The sequence below is a fragment of the Notamacropus eugenii genome, chromosome 5, assembly GCF_028372415.1.
Source record: "Notamacropus eugenii isolate mMacEug1 chromosome 5, mMacEug1.pri_v2, whole genome shotgun sequence".
In the NCBI taxonomy this organism is placed as follows: domain Eukaryota; kingdom Metazoa; phylum Chordata; class Mammalia; order Diprotodontia; family Macropodidae; genus Notamacropus; species Notamacropus eugenii.
This window is the reverse complement of record NC_092876.1, coordinates 178,977,217-178,998,859: the sequence shown is the minus strand read 5'-3', so window position 1 is coordinate 178,998,859 and position 21,643 is coordinate 178,977,217. Positions and strand designations below refer to the sequence as shown.

The 21,643-nt window shown below is 38.1% G+C and overlaps 1 protein-coding gene across 3 annotated transcripts in view; it reads left to right on the top strand.

The window, feature by feature from the left end:
• PRDM10 (PR/SET domain 10) overlaps window positions 1-21,643 on the top strand; it is a 139,108-nt gene that overhangs the window by 61,081 nt on the left and 56,384 nt on the right. For 2 of the 3 annotated variants that reach the window (XM_072611597.1, XM_072611596.1), the window contains 5 exons: window positions 6,538-6,754; window positions 8,462-8,703; window positions 10,602-10,805; window positions 14,168-14,240; window positions 15,166-15,283. In XM_072611597.1, coding sequence (XP_072467698.1) covers window positions 6,538-6,754; window positions 8,462-8,703; window positions 10,602-10,805; window positions 14,168-14,240; window positions 15,166-15,283 — 854 coding nt within the window. Of the gene's footprint in view, window positions 1-6,537; window positions 6,755-8,461; window positions 8,704-10,601; window positions 10,806-14,167; window positions 14,241-15,165; window positions 15,284-21,643 lie in introns of those variants that run through there. The other variant, XM_072611598.1, reaches the window with a different exon arrangement.

Genomic DNA, 21,643 nt, shown 5'->3' with positions numbered 1-21,643 from the left:
GCTTTAAAAAAAAGTATGTATTAAATTTAAAATAATTCCAATACTGTTTTTGCTAATTTGTGTCTCCTTCTGAACTTCCTTTTGTTTTCTTCTGTATATTTTAAAGTATTTCATTTATGATTTTTTTTAGAGGGGGCATTTGGCCCATCACAAAATAAAAGCCCTCAATTGTAAGAAATATGTAGAATTGGACAAATGTACACATTGAACATGTCCAAAAATCTCATTCTGCACCTAAAATTCATTATAACCCAGTGACAGCCATGTTCCCTTATTCTTTTAGAGTTATGATTGGTCATTGTGTCAATTAATCTTGTCCCAATCTTGAGTCTTTCAAAGTTGTTTTACTTTGATATCATTGTTGCCATTGTATAAATCCTCTTGTTTCTACTATAACTGCATTAATTCATGCATATCTTCCTAGGTTTGTGTACATTTTTTAAGTAATTTCTTATGACACAATATTCCATTTCATTCATATGCCATAATTTGTTCAGCTTTTCCCCAACTGATGGGTATCTGCTTATTTTTTTAATCTCTGATATAACAAAAACCAGTTACAATAAAAATTTTTGTACTTATGGTTCCTTTATCTATATCTTTGATCTCTTTAGGCTGTATGCCTAGTGATGCCATCAGATGAGTCAAAGGCATGCACAGATTAGTGACTTTTTGGGTATAATTCCAAGTTGCTTTTCAGATTGATTGAACCAGTTAACAACTCCACCAGCAGTCCATTAGTATATTTCTCCTCCCAAAGCTCCTTTAACAATTGTCATCCTTCTTTTTTGCTGTCTTGCCATCTGTGTTAATACTGGAATGTGGAAATGGCTTTATTTTATTTTTTGTTTTTTATTCCAAACTAATTCTTAGTTCCAAAAGTTATATCTCACATGTGTAAATGTACCTCTTTATAAAAAGCCTCTCTAAAGCGTGGGGAACCATTTAAATTCTCATACCATCAGTGCACTAACTCTTGTAATTTCCATAGTCACTATTTATGCAGATGACTTAAATCTCTATCTCTTGTCTTGACTTTTCAAAAGAATTCTAGGTCCAAAGACCTGCAATTTTACTTTGGTTGTTTAGCCATCATCACCAATCCAATATTTTAAAAAATCCATTTCCTTGTCCTTTAAACCAGCCCTATTCCTTTCAACCCCCTTCCCCTTTAACAAGTATCATATTTCTAAAAATAGTATTTGACCTTTAAGTCAGATGACCTGGGTTCAAGTCCCAGATCTGCCATTTACTGCTGTGTGACCTTGGCCTAATGTCTTAACCCCTTTCAGGGCCACGGTTTGCTCATTTTTAAAAATACTAAATCCCTTCCCCAACCCCAATTACATATAAAAACAACTTTAACATCTTTTTAAAAAAATTTTGAGTTCCAAATTCTCTTTCTTCCTTCTTTACTTCACTCATTTAGGCAGTAGGCAATCTGATATAGGGTATACATGTACAATCATGCAAAGCATATTTCCATATTAGTCATGTTATGAAAGAAGACACCCACCAAAAGGAAAACCAAAAAAATAAAGAATGTGAAAAATTATACTTCGATCTGCATTTAGATTCCACCAGTTCTTTCTCTGGAGGTGGATAGCATTTTTCATCATGAGTTCTTTGGAATTGTCTTAGATTGTTGTATTACTGAGAATATCTAAGCAATTCACAGTTGATCATTGTATAATAATTGTATTACTTTGTACAACATTCTACTTAATTCTGCTTCATTCACTTTGCATCAGTTCATGTAGGTCTTTCCAGGTTTTTCAGAAATCATCCTGCTTGGGAAATGACATTATTGTATAGAACCTTCTTTGTAATGATATTTAGTATAATGGAATTTTACCTATAAACACTAAAGCATAAATTCAAGTAGACATTTTTGAGGAGCTTATGGAGCTCCAAGGACTCTCCATCCTCTTTATATCTCATATTTCAATAGCAATCTACTGGTTTTTATTTTGTCTAGACTTCAGGGTTCTGTGCTGAGGAAAGTTTGTACCCTAGTCCTTGATGAATATAGTAGGACTAATGGCTCAAATTCATATAGTGCTTTATAGTTTTGCTTTTCTCACAATGGCCCTATTAGCTACGTAGCATATTATTATGCCAGTTTCACAGAAGGGGAAACCGAGGTTCAGAAATTGGGACTTGCCCAAGGCAACATGTCACATTTTAGGGAAGCTAGGTGGTACAGTGCCAGTGTAGAGGGCCAGGCAAAACACCTGAATTCAAATCTGGCTTCAAGCACTTAGTAGCAGTGTGACCCTGGGCAAGTCACTTACCCCTGTTTGCCTCGGTGTCCTCATCTGTAAAATGAGCTGGAGAAGGAAATGGCAAATCACTTCAGTATCTTTGCCAAGAAAACCCCAAATGAGGCCACAAGGAGTCATACATGACTGAACAACAGCAAAAGAAATTAAATTATAAATTTTGTGGTGGATAGAGTGGAGACAGTTTAACAAAACCAGGTGAAGGATTTACTCTTTTAAGTTAGTGGTAGATCTCTGTTTTCTACTTTTTTCCTCCCTTAGTGATAGGAAAATAGTTTTGAAGCCTTGTTTCATTATATGCATTTCCTAATCCTTAGGGAAGGTACATGTATCCTCCAGACAGCGCAGTCTTTCCTTTGTTCTTTGAGATGGGCAAGTCCAATTCCCTATATACATTGAAAAGAGAATGTGTGCCTTGATAATTGGCCTCTATAGGACTCATGAAATATTCTGTTTACATTTGCTGTTGTCCAATATACCTTTTCACATTATACCTTTCAGAGAAATTGTATCTTCACACATTTTCTGTAGTTTCAAAAGGCACTAGTAGAAAATAGGCATTAAAAAGAAAGAAATAAACCCAATATGCTGTTTGTTGTAGTAGCAGAAATTATTTTGGCCATGTTTGCATGCAGAAAAAAAAGCTGTTTCTGTTTTCTAGCAGGTTTATGCATGCATTAATTACTATTGTCTCGATTGTCAATAGACTGGACAGGTGCTGTCTTCATAAACTATATATAGGCTTATTGTTCAGATCTGTGGGTGGGGGGAGGCATGAACCCCCTCTTACTCAGATTGACTGCTCAGAGGTGTCTCAAAGTAAAAAACAGAAAATCTCCTTTATTCGGTTCTCCTGAGAAGTGGGCGGTCCTTTCACCAGTAAAGCTGGAGTAGGGAGGCGCCTTACAGAAGCAGAATGGCAGTTTATATAGATCTTGACTTGGAAATCCCCCTCCCACCACTGACCATTATACTCATTGGCTGAGAAGCAAGGTCTTACATTCTAGGCTTGAAATCTAACATCCCTTTTGAAACCCGGTTCAAATTTCCTGCTCCTGGACATTACAAAGCCTGCGAAAATACATGTCATTATATGCAGATTAGGCACTGAAAATATATGCAAATGAAGCATTGACGATTCATGCAAATTGGGCATTGAGAACTTATGCAAATCAGGTGGACCCATGTGAGGACTGCAGACTGTGTGCGCATATGCAAATTAGGTATTGAGGAGTTAGTGAGTCATATCCAATCATTGATCCTAATGCAATACAGAGCCTTATATGGAAATCACCGGTCTCTGGACGAATGGAAACCTGGGCCTAAGGTCCCTTCCACTCCAGGGAGAAGACTCCATGTTCCTGAGAAGTCTTCACTAAATCTGTTCCCATTCAGATCTTTAGGGAAATTATTTAGGTCACCAATTTAGCAATCTCCCCTATCTAGTATAAAGTGTGTCTGTTCTACCTAGGAATAAATTCACCCTTTCCATGGTTTCCTCATGAACAGCTCGCCTACTTCCGGCATCTCCTCCAGCCTTGTTTCAGCAGCAGTCTTTCAAGGTGTTGCTGACTGATCCAATCTTTTCCTTAGCCGGAGTCTTTACAGAAAACTCCAGCAGATTGACAATAGTTGCCTGTTAGTACTTATTTTAGTATCAGCTTTCTCAGCAGTGGCCAGTAGCCAGCAGCAACCCTGTCTAACCAAGGTTCCTTTAGCAGTATCTGCTGGGAAAAATATCTCAACTGTAGCAGTTTCAAAATAATAACATGTAAAATTAACACAGAATTGTTTTATACAGTCTTTCCCAGTTGGGCTTTGCAACAAGATGAAGAATTGATGAGGTATAATGGTATTTATGCACTTCAACTTTATGCCGTCCTTAGTGATTAATTTGAGCACATGTTGAACAATCCAGTCTAAGTGGTTCAGAATCCTAACTGGGTTAGCTGAGTCCTTAGTGAGGAAATGCATTGGGAAACTGTGGTTTCAAGACACAAAAGTCCTAAGGAGAATAATCATAATAAATGACTTTGATATAAGGCTTTAAAGTTGGGCAAAGTACTTTATGGACATCTCATTTCATCCTCACAGCACTCCTGAAAGGGATGTACTTTGGGTATTCTCATTGTCCCTATTTTACAGACGAGAAAACTGAGACAAAGAGAGGTCCTTCAGTGCACAGATAGCAAGTGTCAGAGGTGGGATTCAGTCCCAGTCTTGCTTGACTCTAAGTACATTGTCTCCTTTTGTAGAGATAAACAGGTGAAATATTTCCCATGGCCATAAACCCTCCCTGACTTTTTCTCACTGAGTACTGACTCTTAACAAGCACTTTCATTCAATAAACATTTATTAAACCCCCACCACGTTTCAGGTGTGCTGAAAAGTGCTGGAGATATAAAAAGAAGCAGAAGATAGTCCCTGCCCTCCAGGAGCTTAGAGTCTCTTTTTAGTGATGTTGAGGGCAGGTCCGTTTCCCAGGATTCTTACCCCTCCTAGATCTTTCTGAAGGGTTCTGGGATACAGAAGAAGAAGATGGTATATTCCAACTACAGGGGTCGATTTGTGGTTTTTCAGTCTTTTCAGTCATGTTTGACTCTTTGTGACCCCATTTGGGGTTTTCTTGGCAAAGATACAGGAGTGGTTTGCCATTTCTTTCTCTGGCTCATTTTACAGATGAGGAAACTGTGGCAAAGAGGGTTAAGTGACTTGCCCAGGGTCATACAGCTACCAAGAGTCTGAGGCTGGATTTGAACTAAAAAGATGAGCATTCCAGACTCCAGTCCTGGCACTTTGTCCACTGCTTCACCTAGTGGCCCCACAGGGTTAAATTAAAATTGAGGGACAGAATGTGATGCAACTGCTTTGGCTGGCTGTTTGGAGACAGAATGTTTTCAGCTTTTGTCATTTTTGACAGTGGTACTGACTTCTCTGGGTCAGTTCTTGTGAATGCACAGGGAAGTTATCAAGTATGACTCTTCTTTTTAAAGTTTCTGAAGTTCTGAGATTTAGGTGTGAAGTGCAAAGGGGATACTTTGTTGTTTCAGGGAATGGGCTCCTAGTGGGCCTGAAGAAATTGATGCACTTCCCCAAAGCAGCCCATATGAACTCAATTCCAGGTGTTTCTTGAACATTTACTCTTTGCTCACTGGTTTGCTTGGTTTTGTTGGTATGAAGAAGGGAAGGGCTACAGAAGTGTTAAAACATACTTCTTGTTGTCAGAAAGCTTATAATGGAATTGAAGAGAAAAGCTTAAATCCAACAGTGAGCCATATAAGATGATGTATAATTTAAGTGCTAGACCTATGGCTTTGAATAGTTCAAAGGGAAAAGGCATCCAGAATGCTCTGAAAGGCAATACCTTCTTTGTAGATAGGGCTGTAGACATGGAGTGCTTCTGAACCTAAGATATTTGACCATCATTCTTCAGAACTCTAAGGTTCTCTTATTCTAGTCAGCAGAATCTTCATGGATTAAGTAGGAATTGCTGTTCTTTGTGGTTCATTTGTTTCAGTCGTGTCTGACTCTTTGTGACCCTATTTTGGGGTTTTCTTGGCAAAGATACTGGAGTGGTTTGCCATTTCCTTCTCCAGCTCATATTACAGATGAGGAAACTAGGCAAATTAGGTTAAGTGACTTCCTCAGGGTCACCCAGCTAAAAAGTATCTCAGGCCAGATTTGAACTCAGAAAGATGAGTCTTCCTGATTCCAAGTCTAGTCCACTCCTCTATTTACTGTGCTGCATTGGTCTGACTACTCTGGAATATGTCTGTTATAGAGTAGTAGAAATAAAACTGAATAGAAGAGTCAGGGTAATATATAACCCTATAATACCTATTTAGAAATTAAAATGATGTTTTATTGTAGATAATATTTGTTTCCTCTTAGTGTATCTATACAGGTAAACCAGTACATATATATGTTGGTGATGAATTCCAGACCCAAACTTTGTCCTATATACCAGTTGCCCTGACAGCATTGTCATCTTCCCTTTTTGAACCAAATTCCTAAATCATTTGCATTTTAAAAGAAAGGGGACCAAATGACTTATTCTGTCTTAGCAGCCAGGAATTTAGAGACTTGATTTTATTAGAGGAATGTTTTGAGGGCATGTTCTCTGTGCACAAGAAAATAGTTTTTGTTGGATCCTGAAACAAATTGGGCTGAAGGATAAACCCCATGAAAGTCTTTTATTATGTATAATCATCAAGTATATTATAAGCCCTCTCATTTTTTCTTAAACTTTCTTCAGGCCTCATTGCCAGTCCACAATCAGGTGTTACCTCCTATGGAGGGTGTGGATGGGTCAGATCCTTTAGCACCTCTGCAGAACCCCATGGGTAGATTGGAGGCAAAAGAAGAAGAAGATGAGGATGAAGAGGATGAAGAAGAGGAGGAAGATGGTGAAGACACCGACATGGATGACTGGGAGCCAGATCCACCTCGGCCCTTTGACCCTCATGATCTATGTAAGTAAAAAAAAAAACTCCAGTCCTTCAAGAAAGTGTGCTCCCCTTTCCTGCTTTAGTGTTTCACAAGCATGGGGGACATTCATTTTCCCACGTTTGCTTTGCTGCTTTTATCCTGTTCTACTTTATTGCTCTTGAGAGGGCTACTGCAAAGTACAAGATCATTACATTTTCTGTTTACAGATGTTTATTGTACCTTTATGCTATTTGATCCTATGCTTCTGCTCTTTGTTTTGGAACCAGGAACATTCAGGGCTTTGAAGTGGCACTATGTTTATCCACTGAGTATGGCAGAGTACTTTCATACTGGTGCCTATTTTGTATGTGGCCAGTGTCTGTCTCCCTTGTTTCTAAATATTTGCCCTTGGGAAACTTCATTGCTTTGTTTTACATGAATCTGAAAGGTTTTCAAAACAATCCCTTTATCCATTTTAAAGGTAGTAGAAAAGATGCTTTACTTTAAGACAAATATGTATATATATGTATATGTGTGTGTGTGTGTATATACATATAAATTGTAGATAATTCCAGATAATATAAATAGAAGATATCGTCTGAGTTATCCAGACAACTATTTAAAAATTGTTGAGTAAAATGAAATTAAATTACTTAGCTCTGTTGGTTAGAACATAGGGCTAATGATGGTCTCTAGATGCCAATGATATTCTCTATATATTCTAATAGTCTTTTACTCTCTGTTTTATGGCCAAAAACTGTGTCTAACTCTGGCCAGTTGTCTCATACATGGATACCACTGGTTGTGAAGGAAGAACGAGAGAGAGAATTTGAATGAATCAATGCTAACCTACTATATCATCTTAAAAAAATCGTTTTATTGATGCCTTTTGTCTTTATGTCACAGTCATTTGCCACCTTCCCCCTCCTGATCGAACCTTCCCTTATGACAAAGAAAAACAATTAAACAAAAGAATCTGATATGGAAACCTTCTCTGACATTGTATACATATTCTGTCCTAATAGTCTCCCACCTCTCTGCTGTGAGGGAGGAGGTATGTTATATTACCTCTTTTCAAGAACCTTCATTTCATTGGTTTTTCATTCCTCTGAATTCAGTTCATTATGTATCCACTGTCATCATCATGTACTAAACACAGTACAATACGGTAGTTACCTATTCCGCTGTATGTTGCCTATTATCATTAGATGGTATTCACTGAATTCTCATGTTGTTCAGTGCCTTTTCTGTTTGTGTTGTTCATGTCACAGACAGTGGCGCTTCTCCTTCAGCTTCCCTTGATGAAACTGAATAAATAATCTCATCAAATTGTGTGACCCAAATGAATCCACCTTTTTGTTCTCCAGACATAGTTTTAATTGATTTGTGTTTTTAACCAGCATAATTGCTGTGTGTCCCAGAGATGTGACAGCAATGTGAAACGGTGATGTTGTTTGACTTTCATTTTATTTTATGCAGGCATAAACAAGTCCTGCCTGATTCTAAAGAAAAACACCCATTTTGTTGTTTTTTTGCTGTAAAAGTTGTCTAATCTGCTACAAGCACTAAAAAGTGAAGTTGGGCAAGCTGATTAACTTAAGTGTCTTGGCACTGTGGACTGAGTTTATTAAGTCTTCAGGCCAGAATTTTGTATCTTAGGGGGCTAGTGGTCTCTTTTGTCTAGTGATGTTTCCACGTTGCATGTGCTTAGGAATGTTTACCTGTTCTTCAAGTTCTTCTGTCTTTTTCAGGGTGTGAAGAGTGCAATAATGCACATTCTTCAGTATGCCCAAAGCATGGGCCCTTACATCCCATCCCCAATCGGCCAGTCCTTACCAGAGCAAGAGCCAGTCTGCCTTTGGTACTCTACATAGATCGATTCCTAGGAGGAGTGTTTTCTAAAAGGCGTATTCCCAAACGTACCCAGTTTGGCCCTGTGGAGGGGCCCCTTGTCACACAATCAGAGCTGAAAGACTGTTACATTCATCTAAAGGTAGACTGCTTTGTTAATGTATTTCCTTCCTGCTTCTAGGTCGAAGCAATTTGAAAGAGGCTCTGATTGTTCTGTTGTCTTGGTTACGTAGTAGTTGTTTTCTAGTATTTTTTTGCCTGTGTCTAATGATTTTGTATTGAAATGGAAAAATTTTTTTCTTCCTCAGAAGGAATATCTAGATTGCATTGTCATCTCTGAATAGTGTGAGAGAAATGTAATTTTAAAATGTCATGGTGATGTGATCCTTAAAATGTTTTATTTCTGTTTCCATGAACTTTAGCTGAAGACAAATTATGAAATGGTATTTAAACACTGAGATATAGGCTTTTCTGCACAAAGCGCTTGGGGAGAACATTTTACAACTTGTAATGCTGGCTGAGTGTTGTTTTGAAGTTTTCCTTAGAACCTTCTTTAGGAGGGAGTTTTTTTTTTTCACAGATCTAGATTCTTTTAGTTTTCACAATTTGTTATAGTTGACAATTCTAATATCTGTTCAAGGTTTTTGTTTTGTTTTTTATTCAGACTTATGATTTCATTGGTGTGGAGAACTCCCATTATGGAATTTCCTTCCACCAGAGAGCAATTTTTATGTAATTTAATCCTAGAGAGTTCTGGGGGCCCTCTGAGGTTAAGTGATTTAGCCATGATTCCATCAACAACAGTAACTGTCAGAGACAGAGCTGAACTCAGGCCTTGCCCTGTACCTACTATGCTACACGCAGGCGCTCTCCCCTTATTTGGTGAGAAAGTGCATTTATCTCTGGTCTGTTCTTTATATTTGATCCTTGATTTCTGTCTCATAATAATAACATCCAGCATTTATATAGCACTTTAATGTCTGCAAAGCACTTTACATATTATTAAATTTATTGAGCTTTTACTTAAAAAAATTTATATCTCTTAGTTACCTGTTTCTTGTGGCTCTACTGTGAATAGCTAAGAGTGGGTAATTAGGGTTAGGGATATAGTCTTTAAGATGTCAGATGCTGATCACAAGAGTAATTGCTGGTAATGAAAGAGGAACTATAATCTCTAATTTACAATAATTTAGTAAATTCATCAGCCTATCTGTAATTCAGTGTTTTCAGTAGATGATACTATGGAAGGAAAAAACTTACTTTTAGCCATTCTTATGATGGTTTTTGATACTTATAAAACATACATTTTGAAGTTTAGCCAGGGGCAAAATCTTTTCACTGAATAAGTAAAGGATTTTTTTAAAAAATCACTTTTAAGATTATTTTAAAAAAAAGAAATACAAAATGTAAAAACCAGAGATATGCTGACTCACTTTGAAAGCATGTAAACAAACTGTGAAAAATCTCTCCTCTCAGGAAATCTGATATTTGTCAATCTCTCCTATAAGGAATGTATCAGAGATCTAGGAAATGAGAGAAAATGGCCTCTGAGCTTCATGTACTTTCAGGGTGTGAAGAGTGCAATAATGCACATTAAACTTTACTGCCATAGGAGAGAGGGTATGTTTATTTTGGCGAGGCTTACCAGCTGGTCAGAGGCAAAGACTTAAAAAAAAATCATCTGACTAAAAATGGTCAAAAAAAAAGGAACACTGTTGGTGGGTTGGGGGTAGGAGGAGCTAGTAAGAATTTTTACACAATAGTTTTCCTTTTTGAACTTTTTCTGTCAATTTTGACAGCAGTCTGATTAAGCCCCACAGTGGAGAGTGAAGTCTCAGGTTATAGCTAGGTCACTCTCTAATTCTTGAAGGATTACTCTCTACAGGGGAAGCCACATATGTAGTGGTGGTTAGAATGCAAAGGGAATACCTAGCATGCCGAGCTGCCTTTATCAAAGATGGATGTTCAGTATACTATGGGGTTCATGCATATGGTGTTGAAAGTTTCCAGTAACTTTTTTCTCATGTTCTTTGGTTGCAGGTTTCTCTTGAGAAGGGGGACAGGAAAGACAGGGACATGCATGAAGACCTGTGGTTTGAGTTGTCTGATGAAGCACTTTGTAACTGGATGATGTTTGTACGTCCAGCACAGAATCACTTGGAACAGAACCTGGTGGCTTACCAGTATGGTCACCATATTTATTATACAACGATAAAGAATGTAGAACCCAAACAGGAGCTCAAGGTAGTGTATGAAATTTGTGGTGTCCTTTTCTGGATAGGAAAGATCATAAATAAACTGTTTTCCCTAGATAATTCCTCACTAGTGTTGTTCTTGCTATACTGATGATAATGCCTTAAATACAGAGGTGGTACAATGAAGAAACGTTGGCTTTTATGTACTTACAAGGCTCTGTCCTAGGCTCTCTACTCTCTCTAAGCCCTCTTGGTGACTATATCATCTTCTATGGTTTAAATTATGTCTATACAGATGACTCCCAGAGCTATATATTTAGGCCTAAGCTCTATCCTGATCTGTAGGCATTCATTATAATACTGTGAAAAGAACACTGGTTCTGGAATGGGAGGACTAGGATTCATATTCCACTTCTGATTTTTTTTCTGGTTGGGCACTAGGCAAATTGTTGAATCTTTCTGGCTTTCAGTTGCCTTATCTGAAAAATGAGGAGGGCTGTATTAAATGGCCTCTGACTTCTCTTCCAAATCTAGATTTATTGATCATATGATTATTAATTGCCTATTATACATTTCTAATTGGACATGCTGTAGTCATCTTGAAATCAACATGTCCAAAACAGAAATCATGATCCTTTCGTGTGCTTATACCTTTTCTTCCATATGTTCTGGTTTCTTTTTAGGTCAACACCATTGTTCTGGTCAACGTGGTTTACAAACTGAGTCAACCTCAACTCTTTACTTGCTGTCAACTTATAATTCCAGCCATTTGTCAGTTTTGTCTATTCCATCTTTACAAGATCTTTTCTTTGTATGCTCAGCATTTAACAGAGTGTATGGCATGTAGTAAGTGCTTCATAAATGCTAGTTTACTGAGCATCTTTCCCTTTCTTTCCACTCAAAACAGCTACTATCCTAGTTTAGGTCCTTATCCCCATAGGTGTCCCACAGGATTCTGTCCTGAACTCTTTTCTTTACTACTTCCCTTGGTGATCTCATCAGCTCTCATGCATTTACTACCATCTCTATGCTGATGATTCTCCAATCTACCTTTCCTGCCCTAATCTCTCTGCTGCCCTACAACTGCCTTTCAGATATTTTAAACTGTCCAGTAGACATCTTAATCTCAATATGTCCAAAACAGAATACATCATCTTTAGATTTAGGTGATTGCTTTAGAAGGTAAATACCATCCTTCTAATACCTCAGGCTCACAACCTAGGGGTCATCTTGGATTTCTTACTATTTCTAAACTTCCATATCTAAGCTGTTGCTAAGGCCTGTCAATGTCACTTTGCAACATCTCTCAAATGTACCCCTTTCTGTCCTCTGACACTGCCACCACTCTGGTGCAGGCCCTTATCATCTCATATCTAGATTATTGCAATAGCCTGCCGATGTGTCTGTCTGCATCGTCCCTCTCCCTACTCGAATCTGTCTTCCATTCAGCCATTAAAGTGATTTTCTTAAAACACAGGTCTTATCATGTCATCCTTCTTCCCCAACACACACACACACTCAATAAATTTTATTGGTTCCCTATTGCCTCCAGGATCAAGTGCAAAATGCTCTCTTTAATATTCAAAGCCCTTTTTATCCAGTGCCTTCCTGCCTTTCAAGTCTTCTTACACCTTACTTCCTGTTGTTGATCCAGTGACACTGGCCTCTTGGCTGTTTCACTGGCTCCAGGCATTCTCTCTGGCTGTCCCTCATGTATGGAACATTCTCCCTTCACCATTCTGACTACTAACCTCTCTAGCCTTCTTTAAGTTCCAACTAAAATCTCACCTTCTGCAGGAAGTTTTTCTAAAGCCCTTCTAATTTCACTGCCTTTTCTTTGTTAATTATTTCTTACTTATCCTGTATACAGCTTGCTTTCTACGTATTTATTGCCATTAGATTATAAAGTCATTGATGACAGGTACTGTCTTTTGCTTCTTTGAATCCTAAGTGGTCAGCACCATGCCTGACACATAGTAAGCCTTAATAAATGTTTATTGATTGATTGATAGGTAGCCTCCCAGCTGATCTGCTCCCCCTAGGACTCCTCTTTCTCAATCCATTTTCCACTCAGCTGCTGTGTTCTTAAAGCACAGGTTTGATTATGTCAGCATCATTCCTTTGCTTAAAAATAGCAAGGCTCAGTGGTTCCCTTTTACCACTGAGATAAAAATACAGACTCTTCTGTTTGACATTTAAAGGCTTCTCAGTATGACTCCACCTTACCTTTCCACTTTATTTTACAATACTTTCTTTCCTGTACCTTTTGGTTTAGCCAAACCGGCCTTCATGTTGTTCTTCACACACAAACTTTTGGTATATTGCAGCTAGGTGATAACAGTGGATGGAGTGGGCTGAGGAAGACCTGAGTTCAGATTCAGCCTCAGACACTTACTGGCTGGGTGACCCTAGGCAAATCTCTTAAACTCTGGCTATTACAGTGTTCCTCAACTGTAGAATGGGGATAGTAATATCATTTACCTCCCAGGGTTGTTGTGTGGATCAGGTGATATAATATTTGTAGAATGTTTGGCACCATGGAGGCACATAATAGGTCCTTATAAATCCACCTTCTCCTTCTCTGCCTCTCTTTTACAGAGGCTGTCTCTCATGCCTGGAATATGCTCTCTTCTAATCTTCATCTCTTAGCATACTTAATTTCCTTCAAAGCTCAGCTAAAATGCCACGCCCTACATGAGAACTTTCCTAATCCCCCTAACAGCTATGGTCTCCACCCTGAAATTACCTTCCATTTATTTCCTATATATTTTGGACATACTTATCTATGTATAGATTATTTCTCCTTGAGGGCAAGGAAGGCTTAATTTTTGCCATTGTATAGAAGGCATTTGATAAATTCTTGTTGGTGCAATGATGTATTCACTGATTTGTTTTTAAGGGGAGAATATTGTATTAGGATTTTATGCTTGCTAGACATAATTCTAATGATGGTGTATCACGTAATGAAGTTTTTGCTTGTAATTTTCAGTGAAAGGGAGTTTTAGGGGATAGTGCCACTTTTGCTGTAAGGAAATTTGTTAATGAAGGCAATCCAAGCATTCTGATGTGAATAATATTTGGAATGATACTTGTGCCACACCGTTCATCTCTGGTAAATGCTGTGAATAGTTACCTTTTGGGAGGAGGCTATAAAATGTTAGTTTAGAAGGTAGAGTATGCTTGTCCCACAGAGCAGGTAAAAGGCAAAGACTGCAAAGAAAACTTGCAGTTTTACTTGGCCATTTGCCAACAGAAAATTTTCTTGACTGATAGTTTATCGTTGTATGTTTTGTGGCCATGGAGAAGCTCCTTTAGGTTCAGGTCAGTAGAGGGAATGGTTAAAGCACATCAGAAGGACCCGAGAATGTCTGGTGATTCTTGTCAACATGTGTGTGTATATGTGTCCTGCAGGTGTGGTATGCTGCGTCCTATGCTGAGTTTGTAAACCAGAAGATCCATGACATTTCTGAGGAGGAAAGAAAAGGTAATTTGATTTTCTAAATTTTACATTATTTGCATGAATTCTATAAAAATAAAGCCTTTCTGTAACCTAGAAGATTAAACATATTGCCTCTTCACAGTGTAACCTCTAATTTTTGTTTTACATCATGTGATATGCCAGTAATGTTGTTCAGAGCTACATGTCTCTTTTTAATACCAGCATCAAATTATAATGACAAGTTTTGTTTTCTCTCATGGATTCTGGAAAAGAACATTTAATGTAATGAAAACTTCAAATATTAAAATTATAAACCCCAATCGGAGAATAGTCCCTATCTAGATGTAATCAGCTTTGAAGAGCTGCAAGAAAGACATTGATTTTTTTAACTGCCTGTGATATGATAGAATGATCCTTTTAAATCAGGGATTTCTAACAAGGGACCCATGAACTTAATTTTTTTGAAAGATATTTTGATAACTATTTCAATATAAGTGATTTCCTTTATAATCCTATATATTTTATTTTATGCATTTAAAAACCTACATTTAAAAAAATCTAAGAAGGAGTTCATAGGCTTTACCAGGTGACCCAAGGGGTCCATGAGACACACAAAAAGTTAAGAAACCCCTGTTTAACACCATTATCACTGGGTCCATAATCTCTACTTTACTTGTGTATTTTTCTAAATGATGGTACTTGTGCTCTTGTCTAGTGTGGTGAGGTAAGTGATTATGCCACTGAAGTTCTAATATGAATTGGATAAGGACCCTAATAACTCTGTGTTGACTCATTACTTGACCATTGGACATCTGGTAATTGGCATCTGGTAATTCAAATTAATATAGGCAGCATATAATTCAGCAGGGCAGGTTGAACGTGGATGAAGGCGCTAGGAACATTGATGAGACATGGTTTCTCCGGTGACTGTTGATTATCTACCTTAACATTTCTTTTTCTTTTAACACAGTTCTTAGAGAGCAAGAGAAGAACTGGCCTTGTTATGAATGCAATCGTCGATTCATCAGCTCAGAGCAACTTCAGCAGCACCTCAATTCCCATGATGAGAAGCTGGACTTCTTTAGCAGGTGCTTATCTGGTATACACAGAATGAGAAATGAGACTTGGTTTTGCAAGGTTCAGAATTTTTTCTGTATTATCTGTTAGTTGTTTTTTTTGGTGGAAAGGTTCCTATGAATGGTTCCCAAGTATTCGGTATATATGGCTCTAGGGAACAAGAGTTGCTGAGAGAAACCTCTTGATCCATTTTCCCCCTGGTTTCCACTAAACTAGTACCAACAAAGGGAGAACTTGTTGCCATGAGTGCATGTTTCCTCACTAACCCTTGGAATTGTAGAACCAGTATAGATCTTTTTGATCATCTAGACCTGTCGCCTCATTTTACAGATGAGAATATTCAGACAGAGAGAGGTTAGAATCCTGGCTCTTGTCCCTTGTTCTTTCCACTTGTCAGAACCACACCCTTAGTAAGCAAAGGAAGGATTTAGACTGAGAATATTATAGATAGTTTGCTTGTATGAGGGAAGGTGTGTGTGTGGAAGCTTGATCAAGCTCTGAAATACACTTCCATTTCATTTTTTTCCAGGTCTTATTAATAAGGGATTGGTAGCCAGAAAGCCCTTTGTAGAACATCATCATCATCATCATAATAGCTGACATTTATATTGCGCTTTCAGGTTTGCAAAGCGCTTTACATACATTTTCTCATTTGATCCTCACAACAGCCTTGTGAGGTAGGTGGTATTATTATCCCCATTTTACAGATAAGGAAACAGAGGCTCAGAGAGGTTAAGTGACTTGCTCAGGGTCACAAAGCACAAAGCTAAGAGTTGGAGGTGAGATTTGAACCCAGGTATTTATTGACTCCTAGCTGAGCATTCTTTCCCCTATACTGCTCTATCTCAGAATTTTAGGTTAAAATGGATCTTGTAGCTTATATAATCTAACCTCTTTTTTAGAAATCTCCCTTATAAGAGGCCATTCACCCTCTTTTTGAGTACTGCCAAGTCACCATCTCAGAAGGCTGTCCATTCTGTTCTTGGACAACTCTCATTGTTACTCAGGTTCATCTGTGTGTTGAACCAGATTCTGCCTTCTATAACTTCCAAAAATTGACATTCATTCTGACCTTAGAGCTGTATAGAACAGCTTGCACTCTTTTATCATAGGACAGTCCTTCAGATATTTGAAGACAGCTATCATGTATCTGTTGTCTTTCCTTTTCTAAACTAAACGTCCCAGTCTCTTTAGTAGATCTTTTTATAATATGGTTGGGTTGCCTCACTGTCCTTATTGTCCTTTGTTGGATACACTACTGTTTGTCAAAGATCTTCAGTAATTGGGTCCAGAACTAAACATTGTATTTCAGACATCTTCTAATCAGCAAAAATTACAATGATATTATTAATTCTCTTACTTTAAACACTTAACTTGTATCTCCTGGTTCTCCTCTTCCCTATCTAATCACTCCCTCTCAGTCTTCTTTGCTAATATTTTTTAGTTTTTTTGGAAACTTGGTCATTTCACTGATTACTTAAATTTATCCTTTATTAATTTTATTTGAAGTCCTGCCTAGCTATGTATTTCATTGTCTTTTACTAGTACTTTGAACTTTAAAAAAAAATCTAAAATTAAAGCTTTGCATTTATTAATCTTAAATGTCTTGTTAACTTTTTATTATTTTTTAAGCTTTAAATTTATTTATTTATTTTTAGTTTTCAACATTCATTTCCACAAGATTTTGAGTTACAAATTTTCCCCCCCACCCCATGCCAAGATGTCATACATTCTGATCACCCTTTCCCTCAGACTGCCCTTCTTTCTATCATACCTCCTATTATCCCCTTCCCCTCTACTTTCCTGTAGGGTGAGATACCCAATCAAGTGTGTATGTTACTCCCTCCTTAATCCAAATCTGATGAGAGTAAGGTTCACTCATTCCTTCTCACCTCCCCTCTTCCCATCTGTTGTAAAATCTTTTTCTTGCCGCTTTTATGTGAAATAATTTAGCCTATTCTATCTCTCTTTCTCCCAGTATATTCCTCTCTCACCCCTTAATTTTATTTTTTAGATATCATCCCTTCATATTCAACTCACTCTGTGCCCTCTATTTATCATCCATCCATTCATCCATCCATCTATCTATCTATTTCCTCCAGCTATCTTAATACTGAGAAATGTCTCATGAGTTACAAATATCATCTTTCCATGTAGGAATATAAACAGTTCACCTTTAATAAGTCTCTTATGATTTCTCTTTCCTGTTTACCTTTTCTTGCTTCTCTTGATTCTTATATTTGAAAGTCAAATTTTCTATTCAGCTCTGAAAGTCCTCTATTTCATTGAATATCCATTTTTTCCCCTAAAGAGTTATACCCAGTTGTGCTGGGTAAGTGATTCTTGTTTTTAATTCTAGCTCCTGTGACCTGTGGAATATCATATTCAAGCCCTTCAATCTCTCAGTTCAAAAGCTGCTAGATCTTGTGTTATTCTGATTGTGTTTCCACAATACTCGAACTGTTTCTTTCTGGCTGCTTGCAATATTTTCTCATTGACCTGGGAACTCTGGAATTTGGCTACAATATTCCTAGGAATTTTCCTTTTAGGATCTCTTTCTAGAGGCACTTTGTGGATTCTTTTAGTTTCTATTTTATCCTCTGGTTCTAGAATATCAGGGCGTTTTCCTTGATAATTTTTTGAAAGATGATGTCTAGGCTCTTTTTTTGATCATGGCTTTCAGGTAGTCCAGTAATTTTTAAATACTCTCTCTTGAATCTGTTTTCCAGATCAGTGGTTTTTCCAATGAGATATTTCACATTGTCTTCTATTTTTTTATTTTTTTGGTTCTGTTTTATTATTTCTTGATTTCTCATAAAGTCATTAGTTTTCATTTGCTCCATTCTAATTTTGAAGGAATTATTTTTTTCAGTGAGCTTTTGGACCTCCTTTTCCATTTGGCCAATTCTGCTTTTTAAGATATTCTTTTCCTCATTGGCTTTTTGGACTTCTTTTGACATTTGGGTTAGTCTATTTTAAGGTGTTATTTTCTTCAGCATTTTTTTGGGTTTCCTTTAGCAAGCTACTGACCTGATTTTCATGATTTCTTGCATCATTCTCATTTCTCTTCCCAATTTTTCTTCTATTTCCCTTACTTGATTTTCAAAACCCTTTTTGACCTCCTCCATGGCCTGCTACCAATTCATATTCCTCTTGGAGGCTTTTGATGTAGGAGTTTTGACTCTGCTATCTTCCTCTGATTGTATACCGTGATCTTCCTTGTCACCAAAGTAAGATTTTATAGTCTGAGTTCTTTTATGATGTTTACTCATCTTCCTAGCCAAACACTTAATTTTCTAACTCTTTGTCAAGGTAGGACTCTGCTTTCAGTGGGAGGTGGGGATTGGGATGGATGTACTATCCCAGGCTTCAGGGATTCTGTTTCAGCAACTCTATCCCCAACTTTCTGTGGGCCCAGAGCTCTGGAAGCAGCCTCCGTCTTTGCTGCTGCTGCTGTTGCTGCTTCCACTGCCTCACTGCTCACCCCCACTGCCTTGGGTCTGGGGCTGGACCTGGCCAGACCGGGTGCTCGTCTTTCACTGGGGTTCCACAGAGTTTTCCCCCTGACCTTTTTGGTGTTTGGAAACTGGCACAGCTGTCAATGATTCAGTCCCCTGAGGCCTACACTGGTTAGCCTGTGCCAGTGTGGTCCATGCTGGACTGTGCTCTGCTCCCTGTCTAGTGTGAAAGATCCTTCCTGTTGACTTTCCAGGTTGTCTTGGGCTGGAGATTTGTTCCACTCTGTCATTTTGTGGGTTCTGTAGCTCTAAAATTTGTTTAAAGTAATTTTTTTATAGGTATTTGGAGGAGTTTGTGGGAGAGCTCAGGAAAGTCCCTGCTTTTACTTTGCAATCTTGGCTCTGCCCAGTGTCTTGTTAACTTTGGACCATTATTTTGTCAGCTGGAGATTTTTTTAGATTCTGATGTCAACATTAACATTAGCTATCTCAGTTTTGTGTCATTCACCATTTTTTCATTAATAACAATATAGAATAGAATAGGCTTGAGAACAAAACTCTTGTGATGTACCACTAAAGATGACCCTCTAGATTGAAATTTTTCCATTAATCAGTCCCCTTTCTATCCAACTATACTGTTTCCATTGTCTTTCTTTTTCTAGGCTAAACATCCCAGTCACTTGAGCAGATCTTTATATAATATGGTTGAGTTGCTTCACCTCCAGTGATGAAAACTCTTTTCCTTCAGAGGCAGCCCATTCCACTTTTGGATAGATCTAATTGTTAGGAGGTTTTTCTATATACTGAGTCAGCTGACTCCTTGTGCTTTTACATATTGCTCCTACTTCTGCTGTTTCAGGCCAAGAAGGCAAGTCTGATTCCTCTTCCATATGGCAGTCCTTCAAATACTTATTCACAGCTATCATGCTTACTCCAAGTATTTTCATCTGCATCTCAGTGTTCCCACTGTCCTTCAGCCTATTACCAAGTAGCCATGTTAAATAACCTTATTGTTTTCTTAACTTCACAGAAGGTGAAACTGACATCAAGGGAAGTTAAGATTTTTTTTTGATATTTTCCTTTTTAGCACAATGAGACTTCCTGCAGATGACCAAATGATTAAACTCTCCTGTGATCACTATATCTTTTATGCTATTTTTGTAATTGGTTTTAGCAAAGTGTCTACCTCCAGAGGATTAGACAGACACTGTTCCATTGCATGTAGTTCTCCCAGCCTGGCCTTTTCTTGTCAGTGGGGGATCAGAAAAACATCATTCCATTCCCTGCCAGTTCCATGGGCTGATTTCTTCCTGTTTGCAGGGATCCCTTTCTTCCTAGAGGGGATGCTTGCAGCCTGCAGGGGACAGAGAGATTCCCTTCCTTCCTGCTCCCTCTACCTATTTGCTGGCCTGATCTGCTTGTTTAGGATAGGAGAGAAATACTATTCCATTTACTTTCCCCAATGGACACCCCAGCTGAGCTGCCTAACACCCTGAGACGATACTGACCTGAAGCTAAACTCTTAGTAATGCTAGTAACCATCCTGAACTCACTTGGCAATGATAATAGCCTCCCATCTGGTCAAACTCTTTCCATCCCAGTGATCTTGAATTCTAGGTCATCTTCATGCAAATTACATTCTCCATCCCCCATTGTCCATCTCCTTATGACCACCCCCCTTAATTCAACTCAACTCCTTCCCAACCCTTCCATTGTACTCTCTGGAATAGGTGATCTGTAAATAACACACTTACTTTCATCTTAAATCTTTTCCTCCTCTACTCCTTTCATTGTCTGGTTGTCATTGAGATCTGCCTCCCCATATTACACTCAAACAATTGAGTCCATTTACCAAGAACTTCCTCATCTGTCTTCCTCCTCAATTCATAACTCCTTTCTGCTTCTTTCTTCACCTGCCAACTTGTCTTACATAATGAGGTGGTACTTCACGACATGCACATGGGATTACATTCCATCCTGTCTTCTCCAGCAGATTGGCCATCTATTATCCTCACTCTCTCACTAATCTTTAATCTCTTCCTGTTTTACTGGCTGCTTCCTGCCTTACAAAGATGCTCATATCTCCTCCATCCTCATCTCTTACTTGATCTATCCATCCCTGCTAGCTATATCACTCTTCCATATCACTCTTCCATTTTGTGGCTAAATTTCTTGATAAGGTGGTCTATAATAGATGCCTTTTCTTCCTTTCTTCTTAACTCAGTAGTCTAGCTTCTAACCTTATTTTTTAAACTGAAATTATTCTTTCTCCAAAGCTACCAGTGATCACTTAATTGCCAATTCCAGTGTTCTTTTCGAAATCCTCATCTGTCTTGACATCTACAGTCACTTACACTGATCACCTCCTTGATAATACTCTCTTCTCTCTAAGTTTCCATTACACCATACTCTCCTAGCTCTCCTCTTTCCTATAATTACTCCTTCTCAGTCTTCTTTGCTAGATCTTTCATCCAAATCATGCCCACTAACTGAGGGTGGCCCACAAGATTCTGTCTTGGGCCCTCTTCTCCTTTTTCTCTACACTATTTCACTTGTTAATTTCAGTTATCATCTCTTTGCAGATGATTATCAAATCTACTTATCCAATCCTAACTTCTCTCCTAGACTCTGTTCTCACATCTCCAACTATTTGTTGGACATCTTGACCTGACTGTCCTGTAGACATCTTTAATTGAACACATCCAAAACTGAACTCACCTTTCCCCCTAAATCCTCCACTCTTCCTAATACCCCTGTTTGGTGCCACCATCTTCTTAGTCACCCAAGCTCATATTCCAGGTGTTGTCCTCTACTCCTTATTCTCAAGCCCTATTCAATCTGTTGCCAAGGTCTATTGATTTTACCTTCATATTATCTCTTGAATATCTCCTAATATGTCCATCACCCTGGTGC